This window comes from Oncorhynchus mykiss, chromosome 20 (genome assembly GCF_057628025.1).
Source record: "Oncorhynchus mykiss isolate SJ-2025 chromosome 20, ASM5762802v1, whole genome shotgun sequence".
Taxonomy (NCBI): Eukaryota; Metazoa; Chordata; class Actinopteri; order Salmoniformes; family Salmonidae; genus Oncorhynchus; species Oncorhynchus mykiss.
In genome coordinates, this window is record NC_143041.1 from 17,721,068 (window position 1) to 17,732,242 (window position 11,175).

Consider the following 11,175-nt stretch of genomic DNA (forward strand, 5'->3'; position numbering starts at 1 on the left):
AACCAAAGTAAACACACATCAGGCAGGCCGTTGGGCTCATTCACAAGGTGTTAATAGCAAAGGATCCATTTTTGGGATGCTGGCTAGAGTAAGGCATTGGCAGTGTAAAGGGCAGGTGTGAATGAGTGAGTAATATGACATGTCTAGGTCGTAGAGTGACTGGACAGTTAGTAGCGCCCAGAGTTCCTACCCGAGGTACTGTGCTTGACCTTTTTGACTTCGAAAAGGTGGTGAGCTCCTGACCAACGCACAAGGACACATGGCTTGATGGCCGCAAATCTTCACCACTTCTACTTATAGTAGATTTTATTGTAAGCAAGTTGTGAGAAAGTTGACGGACTACCTAGAGATGGATCATGTCGGAGTAATCACAAAACCTGGCTTCGTCCATCTTACTTGTGATAGCCTTGGTAAGTTTATGTGTGAAATGCTATGTATCCAAATGATATTATTGAAGTGTCCTGCGTCATTAACAAGGAGATTATATCATTTCAGGGTCCCATTATTTGCAGGGTAGGCTATGCCAATTCCAACAATGTTTTTGTACTCTATTGATACAATTTATTTGAACTAGCTGAAAATAGTATTATTCGGTTTGTGATATTGGTTCAGCTGCTCACGTGCTGATCGATTCATGCATGGGACGAGTGCGTTGACGCTCAATCGCTGACCATCTGTCCCTGTATCAGACAGGCAAGTAGAAGCAGAGCAAGATGAGTCCAAAAACAAGCGATAAGCCTCAGCTAGGGTACAGACCACTGAATGCTATCAAGACGATGCTTCTTAGTTACTTAATCGGATCTATCTCCTTGCTTTAACCAATCTAAACCTGATAGTCACTGACTCGCTCAATTCAACTCTGACGTTCAAACAGTAAACACAGACGTCTCCCCACTCGACCTGTCCGGGAGAAGTTTTATTTTCCTTCGTCTCTGTGTCATTCTCTCTCTTCTACACTCTGATTGAATGCAAAGTCAAACATGCCAAGTTCTTCCGGGTCCTGAAGAAAACTGCATTTCTAAACAGCTTTTGCAGCAAATGGCTGTACGTGCTGGTAAGCAGGCAGAGCGATCGTTATGCTCACACAGTCTGTGTTATCGTCTGCTCTGCTCTCTGTCTCTAATAATAGCAGCGACCTGTCTGGTCTATGCTCATACATCTGGCAGCTCATCAATCTTGGCCAATGAGACATGCTCTCTGTCTGCCCAGTGCTCTACGTCCGTCTGTTAACATTGCCTGTGTGGCTATTTGTCTCTTCAGCATTCTTAAGTGAGGCTCTCTGCTCTTTCTGAGAGACGTGCGTCACATGCGACACTGGAAACATATGGACCAACAATGGACCAGACCCTGACCTAATATCAATCAATCAATCAATCAATCAATCAAATGTATTTATAAAGGCCTTATTACATCAGCTGATGCCACAAAGTGCTGTACAGAAACCCAGCCTAAAACCCCCAAACAGCAAGCAATAAAGGTGTAGAAGCACGGTGGCTAGGAAAAACTCCCTAGAAAGGCTAGAACCTAGGAAGAAACCTAGAGTGGAACCAGGCTGTGAGGGGTTGGCCTGGTTCTGGATGTGCCGGGTGGAGATTATAACAGAACATGGCCAGGATGTTCAAATGTTCATAGATGACCAGATGACTGTTTGTGTCTGCTCTCAATTGCTTGATTGTTTGAACGGGTCACCCCTGTATAAATATACTTTTGTAATAAGAGTCACACCACTTTTATAATTTGTGCACCCTGTTTAGTCACACAATGTCATCAAGAATGTTGTACTTGAGCTTTAGACAATGGTATTTTGCACATACAGTGATCCCAGCTGGATAATACTGCTTAGACAACATAATCATCTCATACATAAAATCCAGATTGAAAAGTCAGGAGTCTTTCACCCTATAAACATTAGATTTGTCTTTATTTCTGAAAGGAACACAGAAAACAGTAAACCATTTCTCACACACAGAGACCTTTGCTTGCAGTAGAAAAAACCATGCTGGTGGTTAGACACCGCGGCTTGTGTCATAGCCCTTTACATTCGGCCGTATTTCCATTTCAGAAACAAAGTAGCTAACAGTGTTCACCAATGTCTGGTAAACACTGAAGCCTCAGTCCCAAGCACAGCCCTCGAACACTGACCTATTTTCCATTCATTTCCCTTTTAAGCACTTCCCTTACTTACTCATACATTCCTTAAATAACATCCCCACTGCCCTCACTCTCTTCCCCCTTGTTTTACCCATAGGAGACAATTCACATAGCATGGGTCCACGAAACACATTGAAGATAGAACAGCACATTCTTACAGTAGCAGCAAACAGTTTGAAGAGCAGGTTAGGAAGAGCACATTGAATGTGTTTGCATGTGAAGGATTTTCACAAATACCATGGAGGTAGGAAAAATGCTAAGTGAAAAAAGGGAGGTGCTCCATTTAGGCCTACACCTAATTGATAATATGCTGGGGTATCGTCATGCATATTTACCTGTATTGCTTTTCATTTTTTTCACCTGAAAGTCTTCAATCAAATGGTACCATGGCATTTTAGACAACTTCAATATGAAGTACTTTATGTTGTACCAAATGATTCCACTTTCAACTTCTTATTCTTTCACATGTTAAAGGCATACCATAATCCGGTCAGTGCAAAGTTGTGTGCTCTGGCAACAATGTCTGGCAACATTCGCGTGACTTACTTTACATTGTACTGATATTCTGGTGGCTTGCCGTACATCTAACACCAAGGAATAGTTTCAGCTATTATAGGGCAAGTAAAGCTAATTATGTTGATATACTGTAAACTCACCAAAACAGCACTCCATGTACAAAATGCTAAACCTAAATGCTAAAAATATGAATTAAAGTGCAGGCTCCCAAATTTGGAGTGGTCTTTCTGTTTTTGAAAACAGCTTTACTCATTGTGTATACAGGTGGTGAAGTAACGCCCTTGTATTACAAACTGCTTATCGGACAATCAAAGTAACATCACAGAGGAAGGCATCTATGTTACGACAAATCATAATTTAACACATTTCCAAATCTATAAAATGCTTTAGTTCACTGCATAAATTGAGTACACTATTATATCTGAGCCTTTAATGCCCTTTGCAATTAATTCTAGGCAATTGAAATCATAATATTTGTGTGGCTATGATGGCATATTACCACAATGCTTTATGTTGTGTACAGGTACACAATGATTAGGGGGTTAACTGGATGACAACAACAGGATCAAATGGTTGTTTATAGATTTCTGTTTCTTCACATATACCCACAAAACATGAAGAGACAGCACATTCTGAACCTTTCCACTGCAGTGACAAAAACAAAGATGTCCATTCTTAGGGCCCCACAATGACCGCAACTGTTGATGCTCGAGTCATCTTAACGGTTCAGATTGTGGTTATATCTTCATTGTTGAGGGGGGGTCAGCCGGCACTCTCATATGAACACACAGTTAAATGTTCTGCTATCGCTCAAATGGAGTTGATGTTATGAGAGCATCTTGTGGATTTCTCATAAAGGCCCTGTTGTTGCTTCACCAGTATGGGGCCGTGGTCTCTATGCGTCCCCGGCTCTGCCATTCAGGGAAGAATCCACTGGACGTTCTCGGGCTCCCGAACTGGTCAAACTCCATCTCCGGCGTCTTGCCGTCTCTCTTGAACTCAACTGGTGCGGTGGTCTGGATGATGGGATTGCTGGTCTGGTCAGCGTCTGTGTCGTTGTGGAGCAACTTGTAGTTCTTCTCATCGTTGTTGTCCCAGTACGTCTGATCCTGGGTAGTGAAGCATATGCAGAACTCTACACGCTCCTGCGAGGGCACAGAACTTGGCAGGTCGACGGTGAAAGCGAAGGTGTCCGTGTCCAAACAACCGTACACATTGTTCAGGTACGTACATGCAACGTCCGTGTGTGTTTCCCATGAGTCAAACGTTATCCGTATGGAAACCAGTTTCTCAAAGCTTACATTCCTCACTTTCACAGTGCCAGTGAGTGACCGTTCCTGGAGCGTGCAGTTCTCCAGACACACTTGGTTCTTCTTAAGCCGGTTCCTAAAGTCAAGATAATCTGCAGCAGGCTGAGGGAAGTCCAGAGTGAAACTTTTCTCTATGGAGACCTTCAGGCCGGTGGTGGCATTGGCCAGGTCAGACAGGTCAAATTGCAGGTCAGACAGTGGGTCCTCCTCAAACTCCTTGAAGACATGGATGGCCGTTAGGGACATGCCTTTTGAATCGGCAAAGACCACCCGCTTCTTCCCGCTGGCCTTGGGACTCTTCCATCCCAGGCTGGAGGCCTCTGCCTCCTGCTTGGAGCTGATGCACGGCCTCAGTGGTTTGTAGCAGTTGGCCAGGTTTCGCGATCGGCAGTCCTCGTACGTGCTGAAGAAGCTGCGGAGGGGCGGAGAGCTTGCCAGGCAGATCCTCATGGCTACATCTACTGGCATGATAGGACCTGGCATCGGCCTGGTGTCCAACATGTGTAGGACCCTGTTGAAAAAGAAGACCGCACCAAGAGGACAACGGGGTTCTAGGTGAAACTGTTATATGTTCAGTTGAAACTGAACAGAGTCAAGCCCATACAGGATGTGGTCAAAGAAAGTAATAGAACTCATGTCAGAAGTCTGTACACAGGCTGTGTCAGAGGTAACAGTATTTTAGGCATACTCAAACCACACTTCCGTAGTAATATTGTATACAGAAATGCTGTCATTATTTTGGGGGGATTGATGTAGTTCATTAATTGAAAGAGACCTGTCATCAAAATTAATCCAACACAGATTTGTAAAAGTATTCAATATATTTGTTCCTGGAACAGTTTGAAAATCTACACTGATAATAATGCTCAAAATAGTTTATAGCAGGCTATAATAATCGTATGTAGGGAGCTATATTGCATACTTTTACAGTTCAAATAGGCCTAATTATTATCCAGACAATATTCAGCAATAGCTTACAAAAGTCCAGAAGATAAACAGCTATCCAACTTTCAAGTCCTTGCTCACACGATAATAGCTGTGCCACATAGACTATAGGTTATTCGTTTTCATGTAGATCATGGGGGCAGTAGGCTTGAGTATAAATAGGTGACCTTTTATCTAGCTCTATGCAACAATACTGGCCAGTCAATGAAAATGTAATAAAAAAGTATCACAGGCATAAGAAAACTGGTCAGTGATTCAATTTATGATATTTCATCGACAGATGTAATCTCACCTGGGATTGAAAAACTATTATATTTAAGAAACTTTTCGTTTTTATTAATTGCGCAGTTCAAAATTCATGCCCCATCCAATGACAGTAGTTCCATCGAAGCGCTTCACATTTGACGCACTGTGAGCTTACCTTGTGCAATTCATTGGAAAGCGTTGAAACAGTCAAAAACCTTAAATGTTGCTGATGAATAAACGGACTAACTTCATAAGAACAGAATTGTGTTATTATTTATTTTGCCATTCCAATGAAGGTTGAGGATCCTGAATGCTGCGTGGCACGCCCACTTCACCTCTGCAGTCCAGCTGTACTGACAATGGCTTAGGCGCTCTCCAGTCTCCATCTGTACATCCAGACGATTCGCATACTGCTTCAAATTAACCCCGGATGATAGCCAATGGTAAAGCCAAACGCCGAGCGCTCGAGCAATCAGCGACCAGCTCAGCGTTGCGCGTCTACCGTCCTACCCGAGGTGCTGAAATGTCTAGTCGGTTCGGGTTACGTTGCAGGATGGGGAGTGGAGGAGAAGATTTAGATTTTGAGTCATAATAGACCTCTACTGGTTGTTTTTATGTTTAGCAACTAAATATGTGCATGTCAATAACAATAATAATAGTTTGTAGTCTATACGTTATATACATCTATAATACCATATCTCATAGTTTGAAGATAGACCTGAGGCATTTTGTACACACCATTAGCCTATTTGTGAAATTCCAGGTCTAACTAATTCTAGTTGGATCGGAAAATTAGGCGATCATAATCTAAATATAACTATGCAAAAGTGGGAGCCTGGGTTGGGAGACATTTCTTTGAGATCTCAGGCAGCTGTAGGCTTTGAAATACCTCCACCCTGACACAGCAAATCTAGTTGAACTTGTCTGAGTATCAGTTCATCATAGGGGTATGAACATCTGCTAGGTGCCATGCTAGCGAGGACAACTTCTGCCCTGAAGCGTCCTAGGGAAACTGTTTATATTTGTCTCTGCTGGCTTTAGAGCAGTGCAGATTATCGTAGCTCTTTTTAGCTTGTGAAGGGCTGGAGGAGTGTTCTCACCGCTATCATGAACGTGGTAGACAGAAGAGAGGCCATGGAGAGGGTAGTGTGTGAAAGGGTGTCAAGTGAAATGTCCAGCATCAGAAGCCTTATTACTCAGACGTGACTGAGATTCTGCTCTTGTCTCTATTGGGAGATAAGGTGCTATACATGACTCTTACATCATTGCAGTAGGAATTTTGAAAGAATTTCCGTTCCATAACTGACTTGAGTTATAACTGTGTAAATGGATGATCTACTTTCACAATATGATGTGTAATATCCCCGAATGTAAAAGCAAATGACTAAAACAATCCAATCTAGATAGGGTTTATACAAAAAAGTTTCTCACACAGTAGTCTGTCTAAAAACGTTTCTGATTGCAACCTATTTCCTCATAGCAACCATTTGGCTTGAAGCCAAGTACTGTGTGCGCTTCCCGAGCGGTCACGGTCAGGAGTTCTTACACATTCGTTGGTTTTTACATAACAGGAAGTTACGTTTAATGACAGTCTGCATATCTGCGGAATGCATGCTCACTGTTATACAGTAACTTCCGGAGCAACTGAAAAACATACCAGTGACACACCGAGATAGTGTAAATGACTCTCTAAATACAGTATCTAAGTAAGGTTGAAATTGCAGCAGCAGCCGAAAATAGTCATAATAGTGTGCCTGTTGCTTTCTTGATATCAGGAACCATTGAGGCTTAGTTTCACATGATTCAATATCCTTTAAAACTGCACACTTCACCTGCTTTTTCTTCCACCATACTGTCGGTGGAATTTCAAATGAGTCAGCATTATTAGTTTCCTGAGGCAAAACGAACAATACTGTGTGGGAATGCCTTCAGATCCAAATCTTTATAGTTCCTTATACTTGAGGCACTGGCCCAAGAAAACACTGCAAACTTCTGTTATAGTTATGCTATTAGGCGGTTATTTCTATTTGTAACAAAATCTTTTCTATTCTTGTGTTGGATATTTCTTCTAGCATTTGGATGTGGTTTGAATGATTGACCAAGATACGTAGTTAAAACTTTATTTAGGTCAAAATGCTTTCCTGGCTGATATCCCTGCAAGTAGTAGAGTACCCATATCACAACAATGAATTGTTATGAATTCTGGATTGGTTAGGTCAGATGGTAGGCCTACCTGAAGGATTCACTCTACAGTGTTTAATCTGGCAGTCTGCCTAACAACCCAACTGAGTAGAAAAATACATTGTTTCAGACTTAGAGACATTCAGTGGAAAAAGACCAAAATGATTCTTAGGGAGTAGGGACATATTTTTGAAATGCAGCCAAAATGCATACTCGTCCCTTTAAAAAAATATCATGATATAATCCATTCTTTATAGAGCCAACAAACTAGGTGATTGGTCCTTTGTAGAAATGTACCACAACTTTTGATAAGTATAGTCTACTGAGCTATTTGTGGGTATCTTTTTGAATGTGGCTTATTTGGTTCATATACCGTATCAACCAATAAACAGAGGATTCACACTACCATATGAAATGACATCATAGAACATGGAGTCTTCCCACATTTAAGTACTCTCCCAACAGCCTATAGGGGGTGCTGATGCTGATATGAATAGAGGGCCTGAAACAGGGGCCAGGCAGCTACTGAGAAGTATTTTTAGCACACCAAGTTCAGATGCGTTTGCCTTGTCCTCACCAGACTGTAGTTACAAAGGTCATTGGCAATAGAAGTAACTTCATATCCTCAAGTTCATTAGGTTTTTTGTGTTGAAAATGGAACCCTTCTACCGAAGAACTACAGTACCAGTCAACTGTTCAAAAAAATCCTCAGAAATTTGAGATTCTTCAAAGTATCCACCCTTTATGCCTCGATGACAGCTTTACACAATCTTGGTATTTTTGTTCACTACGTGATTCCATATGACATTTCATAGTTTAGATGTCTTCACTGTTATTCTACAATGTAGAAAATAGTAAAAAAATAAAGAAAAACCCTTGAATGAGTAGGTGTGTCCTAACTTTTGACTGGTACTGTATATATTTCCATTTTGGAAAATGTTGGTGATATGGTATATTTCTAGTTGTATAGTCAATATGAACAGTCCAGAGTCTTGATATTATATACAGACTATAAATCGACAACAGTACAATACATTTCTATCTCAGTGAATTTACAACAAGATACAAAATAGTAATCATAAAATGAAAATAGCACGTACAGTATATGGCTCTTTGGTTGAAGGGTTGAATTATCCTTCTTAAATATTTATCATAGAGAACACATGATTCATTTCATGTGCAGGTTTTGGGATGGCACAACTGGCTATCTGATCTGTGATAAATCGGGACACTGCTCAGTTGTCCAGACCACTTGAAGTGGAGCCAATACACCAGATTTACACCGAAAATTCAAGGTCAAACTCACTTAAAAAAAATGTGAATTGTGAAAACTGGTGGTAAGCCATTGGACAGATACATGAGGTGAGATATATGGCAAGAGCAGGCCCAGCATACCATGAAACTAGCATAGACATATATTATATTAATTAGACAGTATGGGATAATAACTTGATAATAATATTGCATCAAATTCTTTCCCATATTATTTTCCTTCTGAAGTATAAACCATTTTTTAGCATTTTCTTTATGGTTGTATAGGTGGTATGAATATAACAGGCATGTAGGTTTGCTGCTGTAAAAATGTGACAATAAGCACTATCCAGTGGCAAATTAAGAAGACCAGACTGCAGTGGAGAGACAATTAGATGATCATATTCTTCCTCATAATAATGAAATTATATTTTTTTAAGTAAGTGTGACCTTTATTTCATAGAGAAATCGATTTCCAGTCAGTGCATAATGCTTCAGAAGTGGTTTCATTACAAAAAGGAGTCACAACCAGAGGCGATGCTTGGCACAGCAGCACGACTGGATTTTAAGCATCTCATCACGTGATGGGTGAAAATTCCTAGTTTTTTAAAATAACCGTTCTCCTGGCAGCATTATGCTAGCAGCACGATCGCTGATTTATTTTATTATCCAATTAAGAGTCCCCCTACAAAGACATGAAAGAATTTGGAAACACCGATTATTTTTAAACTCTCGTTCTGTACAATTGTTTTTCACAGCATTGCAACTGCCTTAAAAAAAAGGATGATATGACATACTTTTTAATATTGTATTATTTATACCAGCATTTCTTGCGAAAGTTTACACCAATACTGGAATGTTGAAAGCTATTGTGTAGGGTAAAGAAATACAGTTCTAATAAAATACAATATGTGTAATTGGAATTACTCAATAAAGTCTAAAAAAACGTCAATTTCTCTATTGTGCTGGGCAACGGGTGTAATGCAGTGTGCTGGTGACTCCTTACTCCACCCACTCCATGCACTGCAATGCAATACACTGCACATGAATTAAATATGGGTTTATATAAAAATAAAAAAAACTATTATTTGTGCAGATGTAAACGTGGGATTGGGATTAGTCAGTAGGGTCTGTTGAACCTACAGTGAGGGAAAATAGTATTTGATCCCCTGCTGATTTTGTACGTTTGCCCACTAACAAAGAAATGATCCGTCTATAATTTTAATGGTAGGTTTATTTGAACAGTGAGAGACAGAATAACAACAAAAAAATCCAGAAAAACACATGTCAAAAATGTTATAAATTGATTTGCATTTTAATGAGGGAAATAAGTATTTGACCCCTCTGCAAAACATGACTTAGTACTTGGTGGCAAAACCCTTGTTGGCAATCCCAGAGGTCAGACATTTCTTATAGTTGGCCACCAGGTTTGCACACATCTCAGGAGGGATTTTGTCCCACTCCTCTTTGCAGATCTTCTCCAAGTCATTAAGGTTGCGAGGCTGACGTTTGGCAACTCAAACCTTCAGCTCCCTCCACAGACTTTCTATGGGATTAGGGTCTGGAGACTGGCTAGGCCACTCCAGGACCTTAATGTGCTTCTTCTTGAGCCACTCCATTGTTGCCTTGGCCGTGTGTTTTGGGTCATTGTCATGCTGGAATACCCATCCACGACCCATTTTCAATGCCCTGGCTGATGGAAGGAGGTTCTCGCCCAAGATTTGACTGTACATGGCCCCGTCCATCGTCCCTTTGATGCGGTGAAGTTGTGTATATATGGTGTTATTTCTTGGGGGACTGAGTTCTACGTATCCAGCAGCACTTTTTAGTCCACCCATTCCAGTGGTCCCAATGCAAAAGACTGTAGACCTATACATTACATATTGATTTTTATAAAAACAACTCCATGTGCAAATGTAAAAGTGGCATTGGGAGTACTCAGTAGGGTATGTAGAATCTATATAGGGTGTCATTTCACGGGGCACAGAATAATACAGAGTGTTGCTGGCCTTTTCCTCCGCCCATTACATTGGCAACAATAGAAAAAACTGTGCCCCATGAAGACCCTACTGAGTACTCCCAACACCACTCTTACATCGGCACAAATAATATATATATTTTTTAAAAATCTATAAGCCAATATGTAATGCATATACAGTGCATTCGGAAAGTATTCAGACCCTCTTCACTTTTTCCAAATTTTTGTTACATTACAGTCTTATTCTAAAATGTTTTTTTCCCCCCCTCATCAATCTACACACATTACCTCATAACGACAAAGCAAAAACAAGTTTTTAGACATTTTTGCACATTAATTAAAAAATTACATTTGGCAGCGATTACAGCCTCGAGTCTTCTTGGGGGGGACGCTACAAGCTTGGCAAAACTGTATTTGGGGAGTTGTAGTGGACATGTTTGTGTCCTCTGTGTCTCTGCAAATGCGTTCCTACTAGTTACTAGCTGTTGTAACCTGATTATTGTGTTAGGATGTTCTGTGACTTTGCAAGCCACTTTTGCGTAATTACTTTGCAAATTATTAGTTCAGCACAAGACGACCCACCTCTCCCTTCAAAAC

General features: G+C 40.7%; 1 protein-coding gene across 1 annotated transcript; it reads right to left on the minus strand.

Moving 5' to 3' along the window:
* Nucleotides 1-1,897: 1,897 nt before the first annotated feature.
* On the minus strand, nt 1,898-5,935 carry LOC110499001 (protein phosphatase 1 regulatory subunit 3C-B). Its single transcript, XM_021575782.3, has 2 exons — nt 5,344-5,935; nt 1,898-4,488 (listed from the first exon to the last, which is right to left on the minus strand). Exons 1-2 carry the CDS (start codon nt 5,355-5,357, stop codon nt 3,540-3,542), a joined length of 963 nt encoding a protein of 320 aa, XP_021431457.2. The 5' UTR covers nt 5,358-5,935; the 3' UTR covers nt 1,898-3,539.
* Between the last annotated feature and the right edge of the window lie 5,240 nt (nt 5,936-11,175).